General features: G+C 46.6%; 1 protein-coding gene across 8 annotated transcripts in view; it reads left to right on the forward strand.

Moving 5' to 3' along the window:
- MCTP1 (multiple C2 and transmembrane domain containing 1) overlaps positions 1-23,222 on the forward strand; it is a 916,692-nt gene that overhangs the window by 609,938 nt on the left and 283,532 nt on the right. For 7 of the 8 annotated variants that reach the window (XM_089679152.1, XM_089679154.1, XM_089679155.1 and 4 more), the window contains one exon: positions 16,656-16,775. In XM_089679152.1, the coding sequence (XP_089535278.1) occupies positions 16,656-16,775 (120 nt within the window). Of the gene's footprint in view, positions 1-16,655; positions 16,782-23,222 lie in introns of those variants that run through there. The other variant, XM_089679160.1, reaches the window with a different exon arrangement.

The raw sequence follows: 23,222 nt of genomic DNA on the forward strand, positions 1-23,222 counted from the left end.
GATCATGCTTTAATGGGTTTTTTACCTTCCTCTGGATCAACTGTGGGTATAGGATTATAACTTTTTTTATGGTTGAACTAAATGAAATTGTGACTTTTTTCAGCCAGACTAACTATGCAACTATGCAACTATGTATCTCTATGTTTATAATGTAACCTTGTGATTTGTACTACCCCAAAGGTAAGATGCACCAATATCCCTAATTGCTTATCTGGTGTTAGAGTACACAGATTTATCTGGCATTGTTTAATAGTTAAGGTTTTTGAATGAGCCACATGTTATTTACCACTGTATTATGCCATACACATCATAAAACAGACATCTGTAATGTGTATCTTTTCCCTGTTACAATTAGAGTAGACCTGTTACTGAATTACCCATCATAACTGTGCAGTAGCAGGAATCATCAAGTGAGGGTAAACCTTCAGCTCAAGCATGTCTCCTTTTTCACTAAATTTGCAGCAAATGCAATATACGGAGGCTGACTTTGCTGCAAGTCAGATTTGTGGCATACCTTCTTCACAATCCAAAAAAGTGCCTCTTAATAGATCAGTGAGCAGCCTGCACTTATTTGTGGGTTGTGAGGTACACACCCTTTGGGCTCCGATTTTTAGCACAGCTGGTTTCCATATCTTGATAGTTTTCTGGGTTTGGATTCTTGTAGTTTTGTCAGGCATTCTATGGTGCCACCTGTAGCACAGCCATACTGCTTTATACAGTATTTCTGATAAATTTGTTTTTCTTATGATTCTTTTGGCTTTCTTCAAAGTTTCTAACATACACCTCTAACACCGGGCCTCAAAGTTTATATTCTAAGGTGACCATATTTTTAAAATTAAATCCAGGGACATCCTACTGGCCACACCTACATCTAACCACTTCACCAAAATTCACACCCCATTGGTAGCCAGGCACACAAAATCACACCCTTAAACAATTGATAATACATTTTTGGACAAGAGGCAGACGTGCAAGTAATAAAGACATAATGGACATATTTCAAATAAGAGGCATCAAGGTATGCATGTATTATTAGAAGAAAAATGACGAACACTTAGAACACCATCAATCGAACACCACTTATTAACTGCTGGATGCCTGGGTCTGCAACATTACTATAGGGACTTACAAACATGGGAAATTAGATCCATGACAATATACAGTTGCTGCTTGAAAAATCATTAAAATAAACAGGGACTACGTGGCAAGCATTAACACTTTGGCCATAAGTGTTACGGATCCGCCAGGTGGCACCTCTGGCAGCCCACTAGGCGGAATCACCCGGAGCGTGGGGTCTAAGTCCCGGTCTGCGTTTTCACCAGGGCCCCTGATGGTGGGGATGGACTTGGAGCAGAACCGGGACCAGGTCACGACCTCCGAGCAATACCACCCGTGGCAGAGGGAGCCTCCGTGGATAGAAGTAGGACAGAGTAGAGTCAGATGTGAGGAGGCCGGCAGGACCTGGCAGGATAAACTGGCGGTTGTCACCGTGGGAAATGGCGTGGTACCGAGACAGTAGGCAGAGAGTGGTCAGGTCGCACGCTGGGTCAGTTACCGGGGTCAGTCCGCAGAATGGTCAAACAAGCCGGGGGTCGGGACAGGAGAAGGCAGCGTAGTCAGGGACAATCCGGGTCAATCACAGGGGAAGGCAGCGTAGTCAGATAATCCGGGTCAGGGCAGGAGCAGGCAGAACGTCAAACAATCCGGGTCACAATCACAGGAAACACAGGTATCAGATCAGACCTTGCGGCGATTTATGACAGTGCAGGGCATCTTTAAATATCGCGCCCTGCACTGCCACTGGCCGCCCAGGATGCGCCCCCGGGCTGTCATTGGTCGCCCGAGGCGCGCCCGCGGCTCCTACTGCGCATGCGCGGCCTCCTGTCAGCCGCGGCCCGCCGGGATCTGGTGCCTGTGTCCCGGCGTGAGCCGCCGCTATCGCGCATGCGCCGGGGACGGAGCCGCGGCGGACCCTGACATTGCCCCCCCCCCCTACGGGCACCCTCCGGGAGCCCCACTGATTTCTCCACCGCGGGTGGCCACGAAAGAACTCCCGGATGAGCCTGGGAGCGTGAACATTCTGGATGGGTTCCCAAGAGTTTTCCTCAGGACCATAACCCTTCCATTTTATCAAAAACTGCGTCTGGCCTCCCCTCCTACGGCAACCGAGAATCGTTTCTACCTCGTACTCTTCTTGTTCACCTATGGTGACTGCCTCAGGAGGCCTGGATTCCCGATCCGGGAAAGGGTCCGATGCGGCCGGTTTCAGAAGAGACACATGAAACACCGGGTGAATCCTGAAAGACTCCGGCAGTTCGAGTTCGTAAGCTACCTCGTTGATGACTCGCTTGACTTGGAACGGGCCAACAAATTTCGGACCCAATTTCCTTGATGGACACTGCATCTTCAAGTTGGCAGTGGCCAGCCAAACCCGGTCTCCAGGTTGAAGCGCCAGTTCCCCCCTTCTCCTCCTGTCAAATGCCTTCTTGCTGTCCTCCTGGGCTTTCGTGATGGCCTCCTGAACTGTTTTGTTATTGGTCGAAAGGAAATTTAGGATGTCTTGAGATGCTGGTACTGAGCTCTCTGGCATGAGATCGGGAAGAAATGTTGGATGGTAACCGTAATTGGTGAAGAACGGGGATTGCCCCGTAGCGGAGTGGTTCGAGTTGTTGTAGGCAAACTCCGCTGACGGTAACAGCGTCAACCAGTCGTCCTGTAGGTAGGACGTGTAGCATCGGAGGTATTGCTCTAATACTTGGTTGGTCCTCTCTGTTTGCCCATTGGTCTGGGGATGGTAAGCGGACGAGAGTGACAACTTGATTCCCAATGCTTCGCACAAGGCCTTCCAGAACCTTGAAGTGAACTGGGCTCCCCGATCTGATACTATATCCTCGGGAACTCCATGTAGTCTAACTATTTCCTTGATAAATATTCGTGCAGTTTCCGGCGCGGATGGTGTCTTTTCCAGGGGTACGAAATGGGCCATCTTAGAGAAGCGATCGACAATCACAAATATGGCAGTGTGGCCTTGAGACGGTGGGAGTTCGACAATAAAGTCCATGGCTATCATTTGCCAGGCCCTCTTTGGAATTGGCAACGGGCGCAACAATCCCCAGGCCTTGCTTCTGGAGGGTTTATTCCTCTGGCAGGTAGGACAAGTCTGAACGTAGCGCTCGCAGTCCTTGACCATGTTCGGCCACCAGAATGAGCGCTGCAGAAGTTCCAGGGTCTTCGTAACTCCGAAATGGCCCGCCATTGGATGGTCGTGGCAGTGGCCCAGGACCATGGTTCGGACTCCTTCGGGTACTACGATCCGACCCTCCTTCCACAATAACCCTTCACGGTTCAGGAGAGGTGTCCCAGGCGGCGCTGGTAGTCCCACGGAAGCGTCAAGAAGTTTGGAGCGGAGTTCCGTCTGTAGGACGAGGAAATTTCCGGATGGTAGGATCGTGTCAGGTCTTGGTGTATCGTCGGGGTCCTCAAACATGCGGGACAGCGCGTCCGGCTTAGTGTTCTTAGAGCCAGGTCGATAAGTTATGTGGAAGGTAAACCGGGAAAAGAAAAGAGCCCATCTCGCCTGGCGTGGCTTCAGTCGTCTGGCTGTCCTCAAATACTCCAGGTTTTTGTGATCGGTATATATCAGGATGGGGTGTGTAGCTCCTTCCAGCAAGTACCGCCATTCTTCCAGGGCGGTCTTTATGGCCAGGAGCTCCCAATCTCCGATGTCGTAGTTTCGCTCGGCAGGTGTCAATTTCCTGGAGAAGAACGCTACAGGATGTAGCAGCTCCTTGGTGCCGTTCCTTTGAGACAGGACCGCTCCTACCGCGTTTTCTGAGGCGTCCACTTCCAACACGTATGGGAGAGAAGAATCGGGATGACTGAGTATCGGAGCAGAGGTAAAAAGTTTCTTGAGAACTTCAAAAGCAGTTTGTGCTTCGGTAGACCACTTAAAGCGGATCCCCTGTTTAGTCAGTTGCGTGATTGGGGAGACCAGTCCGGAGAAGTTCTTGATAAATTTTCGATAAAAGTTTGCAAAACCGATAAAACGCTGCACGCCCTTCTTATCGGTGGGTATCGGCCAATCCAGGATTGCCGAGACTTTCCGGGGGTCCATCGCGACCCCCGCGGGGGAGAGAACCAATCCCAGGAATGTGATCTTATGGTGTTCAAAACAGCATTTGTCTGCTTTGGCGTATAGCCTGTGTTGGCGCAAACGTTCCAACACCCGCATCACGTGATTTCGATGAGCCTCCAGAGAGGGCGAGAAGATTAAGATGTCGTCCAAATAGACAACCATGAAGATATCAAGGAAATCACGAAACACGTCGTTTATAAAATGTTGGAAGGTGGCCGGAGCGTTACAGAGCCCGAACGGCATGACCAGGTATTCAAAGTGTCCGTATCGCGTACAGAAGGCCGTCTTCCATTCATCACCTTCCCTGATACGAACTAGATTGTAGGCCCCCCGTAAGTCTAGCTTAGTAAAAACCATTGCGGACCTTAACCTCTGGAGGAGCTCGGGAACCAGGGGTAACGGGTAGCGGTTTTTCACCGTGATCCTATTCAGGTCGCGGTAGTCTATACAGGGCCGCAGTGTCTTGTCCTTCTTCTCTACAAAGAATAGCCCGGCCCCGGCTGGGGACGTGGAAGGGCGAATAAACCCCTTCTGAAGGTTTTCGTCTATGTATTCCCTCAAAACTCCTGACTCGAGCTCTGATAAAGGGAAAATACGGCCAAACGAAATTTCAGATCCGGGCAGGAGGTCTATGGGACAGTCGTAAGATCGGTGTGGAGGAAGTGTGTCTGCCCCTTGCTTACTAAACACGTCCAGAAAGTCGTGGTAGGCCGGGGGAATAACCTAGGACAGATCTGTATCCCCATCCATGCATAGGAGTAATTGGGGGACCACGGGCCCTGAGACGTGGCAACTTTTCAGACAGTATGTGGACCGAAACTGCACGGTTCCCTTCTCCCAGTCAATCTGGGGGTTATGGGCTCGCAGCCAAGGAAGCCCCAGAATGACCGGGAAAAGGGGGGACGCGATGGCGTCCAGACGGAGGAATTCCTGGTGATGATCAGCCATTGAGGCGAAAATAGGGGGTGTCTCCTGATTCACCACTCCCGATTTTAAGCTAGACCCATCCGCCAGGAAGATGTTCAGCCCCCTTTCCTTGGTCTGGAGTGGGATACCTTGCTGGTGAGCAAACGTGAGATCAATAAAGCAGCTACATGCCCCCGAATCTATGATAGCTGTCACCGTCAAGGTTCTTCCTGGGAGCTGTAAAGACACCGGTATGGATAGATAACTTGACTGATCACCCCTTTCCGCAGATAACGGAAAAAAACTAGAAGTGGACTTACATTTTTTCGTAGGACAGGAGCGCACCCGGTGGCCAGCTTCTCCGCAGTACAGACAGAGGTTCTGTGATAGTCTCCTCTGATGTTCTTCGGCCGATAATGTGGACCGAGCCAGTCCCAGTTGCATGGGTTCGGAGGTGTCCTCAGGTTCCGAACTCCGGGTAGTGCTTCCTGTGGGCGGGAATAATCCCCTTGATGGTACCCAAGCCGCCCTTTGACCCTGGTTGCTTCGTTCAAGCCGGCGTTCTCTCAGTCTGCGGTCAATTTGTATGGCCAGCTCAATTAGCTTCTCTAGGGAGTCAGGTAGGCCTACCCGTGCTAACTCATCTTTGAGTGACTCAGATAGCCCGATGCGAAATTGGTGACATAATGCCGCATTGTTCCATCGGGTGTCCCCCATCCAGCGTCTGAATTCAGACGCGTACTCCTCGGCTGCCCGGCGACCCTGCCGCAGAGAGTACAAGGTGGACTCTGCGGAAGCAGCTCGCTGAGGGTCGTCATATAGTATGGCCATGGCTCTAAAAAATTCAGTCACGGAATCAAGATGGGGGTCGTGATTCTCCATCAGGCGATGAGCCCAATCCTGGGGCTCATCCTGAAGGAGAGAGACTATAAACCCCACCTTGACGGTCTCGGTGGTGAACGTGCGGGGCTGCAGGTCGAAGAACAGGATGCACGCATTCCGGAAAGCCCTGAAGCGGCTTCGGTCTCCACGGAAGCGTTCTGGTAAGGGAACGCGGGGTTCAGGAGTAGGGGGTGCGGCCCCTGCTCCGGGAGCTGGGGTAGCAGGTGATTCCCCAGGAGAAGCTGCAGGACTCGAGCTCTGTGCCGGGGATGTAAGGGGGACTAACGTCTCCATGCGGTCCTCAAGGTGGGAGCATCGGGTATGAAAAGTCTGGACCGCTTGGGTTAGGGTCGCCATATGCTGGCAGATATCCTCCAGGGAGGCCGGGCCTCTTCCTGACTCTGTCATGGCCGCAAGGTACTGTTACGGATCCGCCAGGTGGCACCTCTGGCAGCCCACTAGGCGGAATCACCCGGAGCGTGGGGTCTAAGTCCCGGTCTGCGTTTTCACCAGGGCCCCTGATGGTGGGGATGGACTTGGAGCAGAACCGGGACCAGGTCACGACCTCCGAGCAATACCACCCGTGGCAGAGGGAGCCTCCGTGGATAGAAGTAGGACAGAGTAGAGTCAGATGTGAGGAGGCCGGCAGGACCTGGCAGGATAAACCGGCGGTTGTCACCGTGGGAAATGGCGTGGTACCGAGACAGTAGGCAGAGAGTGGTCAGGTCGCACGCTGGGTCAGTTACCGGGGTCAGTCCGCAGAATGGTCAAACAAGCCGAGGGGTCGGGACAGGAGAAGGCAGCGTAGTCAGGGACAATCCGGGTCAATCACAGGGGAAGGCAGCGTAGTCAGATAATCCGGGTCAGGGCAGGAGCAGGCAGAACGTCAAACAATCCGGGTCACAATCACAGGAAACACAGGTATCAGATCAGACCTTGCGGCGATTTATGACAGTGCAGGGCATCTTTAAATATCGCGCCCTGCACTGCCATTGGCCGCCCAGGACGCGCCCCCGGGCTGTCATTGGTCGCCCGAGGCGCGCCCGCGGCTCCTACTGCGCATGCGCGGCCTCCTGTCAGCCGCGGCCCGCCGGGATCTGGTGCCTGTGTCCCGGCGTGAGCCGCCGCTATCGCGCATGCGCCGGGGACGGAGCCGCGGCGGACCCTGACAATAAGTATACAACATACAGAGCAATTTAAATAAATATGTAACATTCAACAGAAGAGGCTGTTTACCATCCAGCACACTATACAGAGTATGAAGGTGAGGAGTATGGAATCTACATGATATGCTACATGACCCTACACACTGCACTTTGTATGATGTGCCATATGTTACACACTCCTAACTGAAAGCACCTAAAAGTCAACTGGGGTATAGGATTCTGCATATGGAGGTTTTTTATTTATTTAATGTATTTATTTTTTATTATTGGCTAAACTGGATGGACTTGGGTCTTGTTTCAACCTAAATAACTCTCATAACTGCACCTTTGGTATAATTGTCTTTTAACCAATTGACCTTCAACCTTAGAAGGAGCCCAACAACTTACCTTACTCTAGTTATCTATGCTGTGTGCCTTGTCAGTCAGTTGCAAAGTTCTGTGGGTAAACTGTACTGTGCTGGTCTGTGTGAGGCCATGGTGCACATGTGCACCAAGAGAAAGTGCCAGTTGGGCAGGGTCACACAGCAAATTTCACTCTCTTGATGAAGAAGGTAAGAATTTGAGTAAAATTGGCCTTTAATCACTTCCCGCAACCCTCTTCCAACATTGACTGCTTCTGCACCCGACACCTTGTTCCAACTCTGCTCACTTCTGCATCCCCTGACACTTTGTTCCAGCACCATACACTTCTGTACCTGGTACCTTGTACAAGCATTGCTCATTTCTGCACCCCTAACACCTTGTTCTAACAATGCTTTCTTCTGTACTCCTGGCACCTTGCTCCAACACTGATCACTTCTGCACCCCTGACACCATGTTCCAACACTGCTTACTTCTGTACCCCTTACACTTTGTCCCAGCACTGATCACTACCGCATCCCTGACATGTTGCTCCAACACTGTTCACATCTGCATCCCTGACTTCTTGTTCCAACAGTGCTCACTTCTGTACTCCCCTTGTTCAAATGCTGCTTACCTCTGCATACCTGACCCCTTGTTCTATCACTGCTCATGTCTGCATCCCTGACACCTTGTTCCAACACAGCTAATTTCTGCACCCCAAAACTCTCTTCAGCACTGCTCATTTCTGCACTGCTCTTCCAGACCTGCTCACCGCTGTAAGCCTCTTCCAGCACTGTCCACCAATTGCTTGCTTCTTGCCAACATACAGCCTACAGCCCTCTTCTAACATTGCTTGTTTCTTGCAAACATCTACAGCTTGTAGCTTCAGGCTAGGAAGTAGCAGGCTGGTGGTCAGGTGGGGTTGTATCAGATGGTGATTACCCCACAATCGACATTCTGGGAATGCCACTATTGTGGTATAAAAGTAGCAAGAAATCAAGGATATCACCTTTGAATCGTGGTGAAATCAGGAAACCTTTCCAGGTGGGACTGTCACCCCAAATCAGGGACTGACCCAGAAAACTGGGCATGTTTGGTCACCCTATTATATTCATTATATTCAACTAATCATTATGCCTGAGTTAATGGAAAAGTGACAATTCTTGAGGCCCTTTCATGTACAACACAGGAAAGTCCCATCCTCCATTTGCGCAGCATGTTAATAACAGTGCAGTTGCAGGTTTGCATCTTTTTTGTACAAGGCAGTTGATTGCAACTTAATGTTATTCATAGTGCAAGTCACACATACCCCACCAAAGAGGCATTGGGGGAGATTTGCTAAAACTGGTCCACACAAAATGTGGTGCAGCTGTGCATAGTAACCAATCAGCTTCTAACTTAAGCTTGTTCAATTAAGCTTTGTCAATAAAACTTGGAAACTGATTGGTTACTATGCACAGCTGCACCAGATTCTGTGTGCACCAGTTTTAGCAAACCTCCCCCATTGTATAGCCACACCATTATCAGAAAAAATAAAACAACTAAATACATTGTATGTTGACTGTATCTATGATGTGTTCTAATTTTCTGAAGTTCACAACTTCACATGTAAAGAACACCACAACATTGTGTTTTGATAAACACATACAGTAAGTACAAGTAACATGTACACATCATATTATATTCTACACACTTAAAAATTAAGTAGGAAAGTAATTTCAGCAAGTTAATTTAATAGTAATAACTTTTACTATTACTTTAACTATAACTTTAACTATACCTATTACTTTAAAAAGTAATGATTATTATTGAAACTAAAGTAATATTATTTGTGGACTTTTACTTCTGATACTGTTAAAATAATTTTAATAATGTTTTATGAATTATTTAATGAGTTCAGTTACAATATTTTTTCTTGCCTTTTTATGCTCAAACACCGTGAGGTAGAATAACAACCTTTAATGTCATTATTGATGCTGGTATTATCTTTAACATTTTCATATATCTAATATCTGCAAGGCTGTAGGTAGACATTATACTCACAACTAGGAATGCACCGAAATTTCGATGGCTGAAATGTTTTGGCCGAAAACACCCCTTTCGGTGCCGGAAAAACCCTGCCGTTGACGCCACCGGCCGCCGCTTGGTAGTTCTTAGCCTTACCTGAGTAACAATCCTGGCACTGGGCATAGAGATGAGTGAAGGAAAGATGGCCTCCACTCATCTCTATGCCCTTGGAGAATCGGAGTGATGTCACTTCCAGTTCCTGCCATTTTTTTTTAAAGCACTAGATCAATGCTTTTTTTTGATCCAATGCTTTACATTGCAGAGGAGAGATGTGGGGTCTTAGTGACCCCATATCTCTCCATAAAGAGGATCTGTCACTAATTATTTCTATCACAAGGGATGCATGCAAGAATAAAAGTGATAAAAACTTTTTTAAAGGGACAGTGCAAAAAAAACCCTATTAAATTAAAAAAAAAGATTAAAACGCCCCCGTCCTCCTGTGCTCGCACGTAGTGGTGAACACATACGTAGGCCATGCCTACATATGTAAATAGTGTTTAAACCGCACAAGTATGGTATCGCCATGAACGTCAGAGCAAGAGCAATAATTCTCTTACTAGACCTCCTCTGTAACTTTACACTGCTAACCTGTAGAAATTTTTAAATCACCACCCATGGAGATTTTTAAGTACCACAGTTTCACGCCATTCCACGAGCATGTGCAATTTTAAAGCATAACATGTTGGGTATCTATTTACTCGCCGTAACATCCTCTTTCATATTTTACAACACAATTGGGGTATATATTGTTTTTTTTTTTTTTTTTTAATCAAAGTGTATATTTTTCCCATAAATATATATTCATTTTTAAAAACTGCGCATTTTGGTTTTGGTTTTTGGCCAAGTGCACTTTGAAGTTTCGGTGCACCACTACTCACAACTGTTTCATGTAATTTGTGGGAGACAGTAATAGATATGTTGGCATGTCAACATCACATGATGGCTCTAGTGAACGATTGTGCACGAACTCTTGCATTGTTCTATCATGTATGTTAAAGGATTTATATAGGCATGACCCATATTTATCCCAACCAGCTTTAATTACTGTAATGATATCATTAAGCTTGACGTAGACATGCCCTAGATTTACATCTCCCAAGAACATTTTCCCTACATTCAGAGAGGTACATTTATTCCTACTGTCTTAATGATTGTGGTTGATAACCTGTCACATTTTATATTTTATATAGCAAGTAAGATTTATTATTTGTACACAGGGTAAATACTAAATTAGAAAATCTGCACCTATACCTACACCTACCATAGCACTTCCTAGTTCTGAGTTAGATGTGAGATTAAATTAATTTGCAAAATAGGTGCTTACAGTGGTGCTTACAGTGGCAGCAGAGCAGAGAATAGTCCGTTTGGCCACACAAAGAATTGAATCTGTTGCAAAACAGATTTAAAGTTTAATGCTAACATTTTTTGCATGTGGGTAGCTCATTAACTAATACACAACTGCTTTAACTACTTGGCGACTGCCTACCACAGATATACTGCGGCAGAGTGGCCCCGCTGCACCAGATCATGTACTCTTCTGTGCACCCACCACGCCAGCTGTGCTGTCATTCACTACAGCATAGGCCAACCAGTGGAATTTATGGCCGGAACCCACTGATTGGCTGAGAGAATGACAGAAGAGAGCCCTGTGTTGGTAAACAGCTCTGGGCTCTCTACAGACAGCAGCAATATGAGTGTTTTTTTTTTCACCCTGCAAAGCAGGGAGATAAAACAGCCACATATTAAAATCAGCACACTTTATACACATTACACTTATTAGTCACACAGTTAACCCTTTAACTGCCCCTAGGTGTTAACCCCTTCCCAGACAGTGTCATTAGTACAGTGACAGTGTAAAGTATTAGTACTGATTACTGTATTAGTATCACTGGGGATATCAGTGTCAGTCAGTTCCCACCAAGCATCAGTTAGTGTCAGAATGCCCGCCGTACTACCACAGTCCTACTATAAGTCACTGGTCACCGCCATTACTAGTATGAATACATAAATAAATAAAGCTTCAAGTATATATACCATAGTTTGCAGATGGTATAACGTTCACACAAACTAATCAATATACACTTATTGGGATTTATTTTACCAAAGATGTAGCAGAATACATTTTGGTCTTTTTTTTGGAGCAAAAAGTAGAAAATATTGTTTTTTTTTTGTTTTTAAGTTTTGGTATTTATTCATTTATATAATAAAAAATAACAAACCCAGCGGTGATCAAATACCACCAAAAGAAAGCTGTTTGTGTAAATAAAACAATATAAATTTCATGTAGGTACAGTGCTGCATGACCGCGCAATTGCCAGTTAAAGCAGTGCAGTGCCAAATAGCAAAAAATGGCCTGCTCATGAAGAGGATAAATTCTTACGGAGCTAAAGTGGTTAATAAATGTCCTCCAATGTGTAGGCAGGCTCTTGTTAGTCAAGCATTGTTTTGCTTTGAAAGAACTCAATGTATACATGTGGAGAGGGACAGAAAGGGGTGGGGATAAGCAGAGTTCTGTAGTCCAGCTAACAAAGTTTATTTGGATTTTACAGGCAATAGGTTAATTTACTAAAGGCAGACAGACTAGTTCATTAGAATTATCTTCCGAGACTAGTGAATGAGGTGAAGCTCTGCTGATTTCCATCATCCATTCATATGCAAGCAAAAATGCTGCTTTTTATGTTCCTTGATCATGATTGGATATTCTTTGCAAAGTGAAATGTCACCACATTTACTAAGCTCTGGGGGAAATTCCCTTGCAAAGCAACCAGGTAAATTAGGAGGAAATCAACAGGTATTTCTGGTACTTGCATCTTTTTTTTTTGCCGTGTTGTCTACTGTGACAAACACTTTTGCAGCGATTAAGTGAAGTCATGCACCCTGGTGGGAGGAGGGGTTCCATATCTGGGGAAACAATAGCAATTGACTGAAATATAATTTTTGGTCATTCACCATTTCTCCCTAGAAATAATCAGTCGACCACATTTGTTCTACCTCTTAGACATGAAGATATATGCCTGGGTGGTCCAAAATGAGCTGGATTGGGCAAGGATTAACTCATATGTATAGGTTCTTAAAGGGAATCCATATTGTTTCAGATATATTAAATGGTTAGCAACATTCTGGCATGGAATGGGTTATAAAGGAATCTGTATTTGTCCCAGAACTGTCACATCTCACTCATTTCTGTCCTTGAACCTGGGCAATTAAGGGAGCCAACAGGGTGGAAGGAAGCAACTTACAAATCAGCCCCGAGCAAGGTGTTCCATACTTTTCACCTGCTGAGAATGTGATAGACAGCAATCTTTTGCAAATCAATTTATACCAGGCATCTCTAACATGGAATAAAATCATAATTTGAAAGCAAGAGTCAATTAAATTGAAAAATTAGTAAGGACTGATGCAAAAAATGAAATAGGAAAAAGAAAAATCAAATGTTGTAGTCTGCACTTACAATTCAATGGATTGTATGCAAAAAATATGTTTTGTCATAAAATTTTGTAACTCTTATGCCCTAACATTCCTAAACACTTTACTGTGTGAAAACAGCATTTTCCATATTTAAACAAAACCATTTATATTGTAGATTTATATGAGAAAGTGTAAATTCATATGTTAGCCACCTAAATCCACTTATTGGGATTGGCTTACTAAAGGCAAAAAAAGGCTGTTCACTTATCTTAGTAAATGTGGTGAAAATTCACCACAATGTACAATAACGTGCAAGGAAAACTTTAAAAAACATTGTAGCAGAGCCTCACCTCAATCACTAAGCTAAGGAAAAATTCCCTTGCAAAGTGAACAGCCTCTTTGCCTTTAGTAAATCAAAAGAGACTTAACACCCTATTTCCTCCCCACCTGTCTTTCCCCCTGTGCTTACCTGTCGTGGGTGATGCGCTGTCAGTGCCCATGCAGCCAGTATAGCAGTCCCTGCTTTTCTCCATCTTCATTTTGCAGGACTTCCAGGACTGCTTTTGATTGGCCAGCATTGGTATGTGAACATGAATTAACACTTTAACTGTGAAAAACAGCCCTACAATTATTACTGTCACTTTGGAATGATATATGATATAATATGAAAATATGAGTGATAGATTGTTTCTAGTTGCTTAAAGTGTCAATTGTAGTTACAAAGCAACATGCTTTTTTCCTTTTGGGATAAAGGTTTTACAGAAATGAATAAAAGCTGGACATTGTAAGCACCCCTGTCAGTGTTAAATAGTTTGTCTCAATCCTCTAACTACCACTTTTGTTGGACAGCTTGATCTGTTAAAGGAAGTTGAAAACACTTTACTGATTGCAGGAAATAAATTTGACACAGTGTTGACAGGAGAATCCATCCCACTGAGCCATTGTCTTCTCCTGGCAGGGAGGCGGGGGAAGCTGTCACTGCCAGGAGAAGAAAGTGATTATTGCTAGCAGCTATAGCAGCCACTAGCAGTAATCACATGTAAAATCTGGCAGGCTGGTTGTACCCCAGTTGATCAATCAATCAACTTGGGTACATTCAGCCTGCCCATACATAGTTCAAATTTTGGCCGGGTCCTACTGAGCCGACCGAGATTCGAACCATGTATGGCCAGCTTAAAAGTAACTTTTCAAAAAATGTGATCATTGTGATAACAAAAAAAAGTAGAAAGATTAGGAATTATTTAAGAAAATACATAGTAGTTATGTACAAAATATACTTCTTTGGGACGAGGACAACTAAAATTCGATGTAAGAAAATTTTTTTTAGCCAGTGGTGAACATAAAATATTGCATATTAATACTTTGCATTCTACTTTTTAGCTAGTAGGTGATGTTTTACACTCCTTTTCAAATTTGTTCTCGTATTTCCCCAGAATTTCTAAATATTTAAAGGTAATAAAGAGATTAAAAATCAACTTTGTCCCCACCTGCTCCCAAAACCCACAAGTATAATATAATTGCAGCTGAACTTCCTGTTATGTGTTTATTGTGTGTTGTAGGGAATCCATTCGGGAATTTTAGATCATACTAAGGAAAGATATACAGGTGAAACTCAAAAATTATAATATCGTGCAAAAGTTCATTTATTTCAGTAATGCAACTTAAAAGGTGAAACTAATATATGAGATAGACTCATTACATGCAAAGCAAGATAGTTCAAGCCATGATTTGTCATAATTGTGATGATTATGGCTTATAGCTCATGAAAACCTCAAATCCACAATCTCAGAAAATTAGAATATTGTGAAAAGGTGCAATATTCTAGGCTCAAAGTGTCCCACTCTAATCAGCTAATTAAGCCATAACACCTGCAAAGGGTTCCTGAGCCTTTAAATGGTCTCTCAGTCTGGTTCAGTAGGAATCACAATCATGGGAAAGACTGTTGACCAGTTGTGCAGAAAACCATCATTGACACCCTCCATAAGGAGGGAAAGCCTCAAAAGGTAATTGCAAAAGAAGTTGGATGTTCCCAAAGTGCTGTATCAAAGCACATTAATAGAAAGTTATGTGGAAGGGAAAAGTGTGGAAGAAAAAGGTGCACAAGCAGCAGAGATGGCCGCAGCCTGGAGAGGATTGTTAGGAAAAGTCCATTCAAAAGTGTTGGGGACTTTCACAAGGAGTGGACTGAGGCTGGAGTCAGTGCATCAAGAGCCACCACATACAGACGGATTCTGGACATGGGCTTCAAATGTCGTATTCCTCTTGTCAAGCCATTCCTGAACAACAAATAATGTCAGAAGCGTCTTACCTGGGCTAAAGGAAAACAGACATGGTCTGTTGCTCAGTGGTCCAAAGTCCTCTTTTCTGATAAGAGCAACTTTTGCATCTCATTTGGAAACCAAGGACCCAGAGAATGGAGGAAGAATGAAGAGGCACACACTGCAAGATGCTTGAAGTCCAGTGTGAAGTTTCCACAGTCTGTCTTGACTTGGGGAGCCATGTCATCTGCTGGTGTTGGTCCACTGTGCTTCATTAAGTCCAGGGTCAACGCAGTCGTCTACCAGGAGATTTTGGAGCACTTCATGCTTCCTTCAGCAGACGAGCTTTATGGGGATGCTGACTTCATTTTCCAGCAGGACTTGGCACCTGCCCACACTGCCAAAAGCACCAAAACCTGGTTCAATGACCATGGGATTACTGTGCTAGATTGGCCAGCAAACTCGCCTGACCTGAACCCCATAGAGAATCTATGGGGCATTGCCAAGAGAAAGATGAGAGACATGAGACCGAACAATGCAGAAGAGCTGAAGCCGCCTATGAAGCATCCTGGTCTTCCATAACACCTCAGCAGTGCCACAGGCTGATAGCTTCCATGCCACACCCCATTGAAGCAGTAATTGCTGCAAAAGGGGCCCAAACCAAGTACTGAGTACATATGCATGCTTATACTTTTCAGAGGTCCGATATTGTTCTATGTACAATCCTTGTTTTATTGATTGCATGTAATACTCTAATTTTCTGAGATTGTGGATTTGGGGTTTTCATGAGCTGTAAGCCATAATCATCACAATTATGACAAATCACGGCTTGAACTATCTTGCTTTGCATGTAATGAGTCTATCTCATATATTAGTTTCACCTTTTAAGTTGCATTACTGAAATAAATGAACTTTTGCACGATATTCTAATTTTTCGAGTTTCACCTGTAAGAGGCCAGACAAAAAATTAATTTTAGGTGTAGTTGGCCCTAAAAAAAGTCAGGAGATATAGTGACCACCATGGCTAACCTTCTCATAACCCTGCTATATTAACCTTCACATTTAAAACCTAAAGGACACATTTTCTATGTCTTTATTCTAACTAAATTATAATTAAAAGTATTTTTCCAGTCAGATGGCCTGTGTTTTGCGTCTGATTGCCTGGTAACTTCTGACTATAATATTCCTGTGATCAGCTAGGATCACTTCCAGCAGCAAAATAATGATGTTTTTCATGCTTAGTTTTGTCAATTTTATGCTATAAACAGTTCATCCCAATGTTAACGTTTGTTTCAGGGAGCTGTATGTGTAATTTGAGCCTAGTTATTTTTCGCTATTGATTTAAACTGATCCCTCTGTTGAACCTTTTCCAACTCCTGCTTTAAAACACATCTTTTAATCGTGATTGTCTAGAAGGAGCTGTCAACCTTCCAGGTCACTCTGAGACTTAATTGTTCTGATAATATTTTCATCTTTTCATCTCTCTCACAGTTACTGCTGAGGAACTTTATCCGCATGAAGCGTTGTGTCATGGTGCTCATCAATGCTGCCTACTACATTAACAGTTGCTTTGATTGGGACTCACCCCAAAGGAGTCTTGCTGCTTTCTTGGTATGATAATCCTCTACTGTCTTACATAATTATCTCATCCGTTCTGTTGTTTTTTCTTTTTTTTTAAGGGATGCAAGTTATAAATGTCATCTAGCCAACATGGTGCACAACAATTAATGAGGAGAGGACAAATTAGTACATACTTTAATTCCCAGACCTTTAAAGCCAATAAAATAAAAGTTATACTGTGTTACCAAATATATTGTAATATCAGGTTGAAAATAATATCTATGTTTATCTATGTAATATATATATATATATATATATACATACTGAATATATATATATATATATATATATATATATATATATATGGCTTTTTTTTCTCAGAGAATAGGTGCAGGTACTCCTTCTTCGAGTTACCCCTTTCCACTTTCGAGCACCATTTCTTAGTTTCACCCGCCTCCCATTACCACCCCATTTAGAAAATGCAGCGCCAAGTATCTTGTTATAGTGCTAAGTAATTTGTTGATGATAACAAGAAAAAAAGTAAAATAGACAGCAACAATAGATCCCTCCTGCATCAATAGACACCCCCGCTACAAAATACTCCTGCAGCAACAATAGATCCACCACAGCAGCCAACATTAATAGACCCCCTCCCTCAACAGTAGCCCCCCCCCCAGCAACATGGGTTTCCCCACCAGCAGCAATACACCCCTCACAACAATAGATCTCCCGCAGTGAAAATAGATCCCTCAGTAGGCAGCATCAGCAGACCTTGCAAGCACACCCAAGCACCCCTTGTCTTTACATACATTTAGTGCTGAAGGTGCTGGAAGTGTGTTCTGCTGAAAGAAAGACACACACACACACACATATATATATATATATATATATATATATGTGTGTGTGTATATGGTTTGTGTCACTAGGCCTATTCTACAGTTATATATATCTATCAATCTATCTTTTTGTGGTAAACCCCACCTCCTATGATAAGCCTCTCCCTTCCTGTTCTGTACCTTAATTGAATAGGATTAACACATTCTGCATCCCCACATTACTCCTCCAGGGACTGTGCTAGCAGGAGACAGCTATTTATTTTGTACATAATTTCTCTGTTGTACAGCTATAGAAACATTATTATACCTATTCTGGATAACTTGCTAAACTGTAAAAATAAGATCATAGAAATCACAGATTCTATTCAATTTTTTTTCTATCATATAGCCTTAAACCTTTTGCTATGATAAATACAAAAAGCCTCTGATGACATTGTCCATATCCTTCCTATTTGGAAGATACTGTTGCTTTAATGTTTCACTCAGCTAGTATGCAAGGACATTTTAAGGTAATATGGTTTGGTTTGGTATTTGAAAAAATGAAGTTTAATCTCTATATGCCTGATGGGGCTTCCCTTCACTTGGAACATTGTTAGAATTATAATTAATTTGAAGAGAAGAAATTGAACATCAGTGCCATATGCGTATAATGTACCTTATGCCAGGTCTTCACTGGCAGCAGGTAAAGGTCATCTCTGGGTATGCACTGAAGAAAATAATGTGAGACTAAGTTTTAATGAGAAAATGTAGTTTATAATTTATGTGATATCTTTTATGTATGGCGGTGGTGCAGTAGGTACGTGTTCACCTTTGTCTCTGGAAAAAAGTATACAGTACCAAACATATGATTAAGAGCCCAAGGAGTTTAACCCCTACAGTGATGGACTTCAGGGAAAATGTTTATATGATTGTGCTGAAACCTTTCTCATTTCTATGTTCACTTTTTTTGAGACATGCAGTAGTCACAAAGTAAGTCAGTATCAAGCTTCAATATAAAATAATGAACAGTCTGCCTATTCTGATGTTTTAAAGGGGGCAAACTCCAGGATTGATACACCCCCCACCATTATTTTGTAATAAAAATATATATATATTGTACATTTTGTAATTTTGTATGTTTATCCTTTAGGCTTCTAGCCAGTTCAGTGATGTCATGAACTCTTTCTTTTCTTCCTCAAGTTGGGGGGGGGGGTCATTCTTCTAGGACTGAGCAATGGTTATGTAATGAAGTGTGAGCACTGTGCTCAATCTTTGAGTACTCTGAGCCCATCACAAATAAAGATTTTTTTTTAAAGGGGGGTCCAAAGCAAAAAAAGATTTAGTTGAAGTTTTACTGGAAATAGTGTTACAAAAGTAAACAAGAAGGGAGCATTAAATTAAAATAAGCAGGTTTTCTTTTACTCCAGTGCAAAAGGAATGAATGCTGATGTTAAAGTGTCATTAAATCCACATCATAAAAAAACTATCAATAAATGCTGTATTACATGCTGTTCATACTCAGTCACTACTCTTTACTTACACTACTCACTCACTTCATTTACTGTATTCTGTAAAAAATCTGGTTGATCCTGCTGTTCTCTATCTTCCCCTTTTGATCATGTCCCCAAAGCAGTTAGAGATTTTGCAGAGCAGTGTTGGCAGCTACTGCACATGCTCAGTTTTCAGTGAGTTTCTATGCTGAGGATTTCCTCCCTATCACATCTGAGCAGCCCATATGACTATAGAGTCACACATGTGGGCGTATACACAGTGGTAAATGACAGCTCACTCCCTCCTTCTCCATGTTCACTAACCAGCTTAACACAATGGGGGTGGGATATTACATCTTGATTGATGGAGTCAGGGCTGGTTCTAAACTATTTTGCACCCTACCCTATACAAGACCAGCTACTTATGCTCCCCCCCCAAAAAAAAAGTTTTTAAAAAACACTAGAAAATATTAAATCAACAAAACGTGAAACTGTTAAATTTCTTTTAATTTGCAAAAATAAATGCCATAGGATACCACCAGCACCAATATTTAAGATAAAATCAGTGTCACGGATGGACTGTATCTGTGCCTGGCAGTGGCAGAGTGACTGTTGCAGTGAGTGGAGGATGATGGATCCCATTCTTGAATTCCCCAGGCAATGAGGGGAGATAACACACAGTGACAGCAGGCAGCCCAGCCCACACATACACACACACACACACACACACACACAGAGCATCTGAACTGAGCGATCCCACACAGTGACAGATCCGACGCAACACACCACCACCAACACTGACACAGATCAGAAGGCCCAGCAGACACTAGATGAGCAGACTGTGGGATCATGATGATGTCATCACTCACTGACATGTAAGCCGTGTACTGGGGTGGGCTCCTCAGGATACAGTGAAGTCACGAACGAGGAAAGCAACCCCAACACCAGCTTTTGCCACAACAGAATTTTACTTAGATGTGGCAAGTAAACACAACCACAATGCTGGGAACATACAATAAATTTACATACACCCAGCCCAAAGGCTGAGACCCTTGTGCTGCACAGCACTGCGCCTCCTGTTGGATGAAGGTAGAAAGTGTAGTAATTTACTTACTGGTGGGCACAACTAAGCTGCCACACCTTACCTGTTATTACCCTAAGAGAGCAGGAATCAGTGTATGGGTGTACGGTATAGACTAGCCTGCGGTGCAGCACAACAGCTTACAATCTTACACAAATCGACAGTATTCCCCCTCCCATAACTGGTCTTGTAGCACATGCCTGAGTATTCCTTCTGAGCAAAACGCCAGTCTGGCTTGAGTTTGTAGGATTTTATCAGCTCTCCAATGTGAAATGTCACTTTAAATTGTGGAGTCCTTCCAATAATCGGTAACAACACTTGTGGCCTGACACAAACAGAGTGTCAGGGCTCCCAGGTATGACCAGAGGTGTGTGACTGATGCAGGGAAACGCAGACTTCAGATATGTGATAAACAATACAATTTATTAACACTAACAATACAAACATAAACGCAGTGCAATACTAAAACATAACACAGTGCAAACAAACCAAACCAACCACCCACAGATAACAGTATATACAAGCAAGCGTCGTCAGGCAGGCCGGGTCAATATCAATTGGGCAGGTAGGTACAGGGGGAGCAAGCAGAGAATGGTCGGGGTCACAGGCCAGGTTCAGCAGGTAGCAAGCAGCGTAGTACAGAGGGTCAAGCAGAGGGATGGTCAGGGTCACAAGCCAGGGATCAGGACAGGTAGCAGAGAATCAGACAGGAACAGAGAGCAGGAACCGGATACAGGGCCCAAGAGAAACACAACACCAAGGCAGAGTCTGTGGGTCTGGCCATCCCTTAAATACCCCAGCATCATCAGTTCCAGGTGTTAGCTGGCTGAAAGGTTGAGTCTCTGATTGCTGGGAGCACCCGCTGGCCAGCCCTGGTACTGCAGATCAAAAGGCAGGTGAGTCCCACCATTGCTGGCCAGTCCATTCCTAACAGTACCCCCCCCCCAAGGAGCGGCCTCAGGACGCTCCAAACAGTCCTAGCTGGGCAAAATGTTCCACCGCCCGGGTCTGGTAACTGGCGGGATATCAAAGACTGGCACACCGGGCAGGACTCCGGGCAGCGGCACACCGGGCTGGACTCCGGGCAGAGGCACATCGAGCAGAGGCACACCGGGCAGAGGCACATCAGGCAGAGGCACATCGGGCAGAGGCACATCGGGCAGAGGCACACCGGGCAGAGGCACATCGGGCAGAGGCACATCGGGCAGAGGCACATCGGGCAGAGGCACACCGGGCAGAGGCACACCGGGCAGAGGCACACCGGGCAGAGGCACATCGGGCAGAGGCACACCGGGCAGAGGCACATCGGGCAGAGGCACATCGGGCAGGACTCCGGGCAGAGGCACATCGGGCAGGACTCCGGGCAGAGGCACATCGGGCAGCACTCCGGGCAGAGGCACATCGGGCAGGACTCCGGGCAGAGGCACATCGGGCAGGACTCCGGGCAGAGGCACATCGGGCAGGACTCCGGGCAGAGGCACATCGGTTTACCAGGCGAAGCAGCAGGCAGCGGGCCACCAGGCGGAGCAGCAGGCACCGGGCCCCCGGGCGGAGCAGCAGGCACCGGGCCCCCGGGCGGAGCAGCAGGCACCGGGCCCCCGGGCGGAGCAGCAGGCACCGGGCCCCCGGGCGGAGCAGCAGGCACCGGGCCCCCGGGCGGAGCAGCAGGCATCGGGGCGACAGGCATCGGGCCCCCAGGCGGGGCGACAGGCATCGGGCCCCCAGGCGGGGCGACAGGCATCGGGGCGACAGGCATCGTGCCCCCAGGCGGGGCGACAGGCATCGTGCCCCCAGGCGGGGCGACAGGCATCGGGGCGACGGGCATCGTGCCCCCAGGCGGGGCGACAGGCATCGTGCCCCCAGGCGGGGCGACGGGCATCGTGCCCCCAGGCGGGGCGGCGGGCGCCGGACCCCCAGGCGGAGCGACAGGTCTCGGGCCCTCAGGCGGAGCGGCGGGCGCCGGACCCCCAGGCGGAGCGACAGGTCTCGGGCCCTCAGGCGGAGCGGCGGGCGCCGGACCCCCAGGAGGAGCGACAGGTCTCGGGCCCTCAGGCGGAGCGGCGGGCGCCGGACCCCCAGATGGAGCGACAGGTCTCGGGCCCTCAGGCGGAGCGGCGGGCGCCGGACCCCCAGGTGGAGCGACAGGTCTCGGGCCCTCAGGCGGAGCGGCGGGCGCCGGACCCCCAGGTGGAGCGACAGGTCTCGGGCCCTCAGGCGGAGCGGCGGGCGCCGGACCCCCAGGCGGAGCGACAGGTCTCGGGCCCTCAGGCGGAGCGGCGGGCGCTGGACCCCCAGGAGGAGCGACAGGTCTCGGGCCCTCAAGCGGAGCGGCGGGCGCCGGACCCCCAGGCGGAGCGACAGGTCTCGGACCCTCAGGCGGAGTGGCGGGTGCCGGACCCCCAGGCGGAACGACAGGTCTCAGGCCCCCAGGCGGGGCGGCGGGCACCGAGTCACCAGGCACAACCGTGGGCTCCGAGTCAACTGGGATGACCGCTGGCACTGGGTCAGACATTGGATCGTCTGGCTGGACAGCGGGCACTGGGTCACCAGGCATCAGGTCATTTGGCTCGACAGCGGGCACCGCGTCATCTGGCAAGGCAGTGGGCTCCGAGTCAACTGGTATGACCGCGGGCACTGGGTCAGACATTGGATCGTCTGGCTGGACAGCGGGCACTGGGTCACCAGGCATCAGGTCATTTGGCTTGACAGCGGGCACCGCGTCATCTGGCAAGGCAGTGGGCTCCGAGTCAACAGGCACGACAGTGAGCACCGGGTCATCAGGTACCGGATTGTCTGGCTCGACAGCGGGCACCGCGTCATCTGGCAAGGCAGTGGGCTCCGAGTCAACTGGTATGACCGCGGGCACTGGGTCAGACATTGGATCGTCTGGCTGGACAGCGGGCACTGGGTCACCAGGCATCAGGTCATTTGGCTTGACAGCGGGCACCACGTCATCTGGCAAGGCAGTGGGCTCCGAGTCAACAGGCACGACAGTGAGCACCGGGTCATCAGGTACCGGATTGTCTGGCTCGACAGCGGGCATCGGGTCACCAGGTATGACAGCGGGCACTGGGTCACCAGGCATCAGGTCATTTGGCTCGACAGCGGGCAC

The sequence above is a fragment of the Staurois parvus genome, unplaced genomic scaffold (assembly GCF_062004578.1).
Source record: "Staurois parvus isolate SC_StPar_1 unplaced genomic scaffold, SC_StPar_1.0 ptg000218l, whole genome shotgun sequence".
Lineage (NCBI taxonomy): Eukaryota > Metazoa > Chordata > Amphibia > Anura > Ranidae > Staurois > Staurois parvus.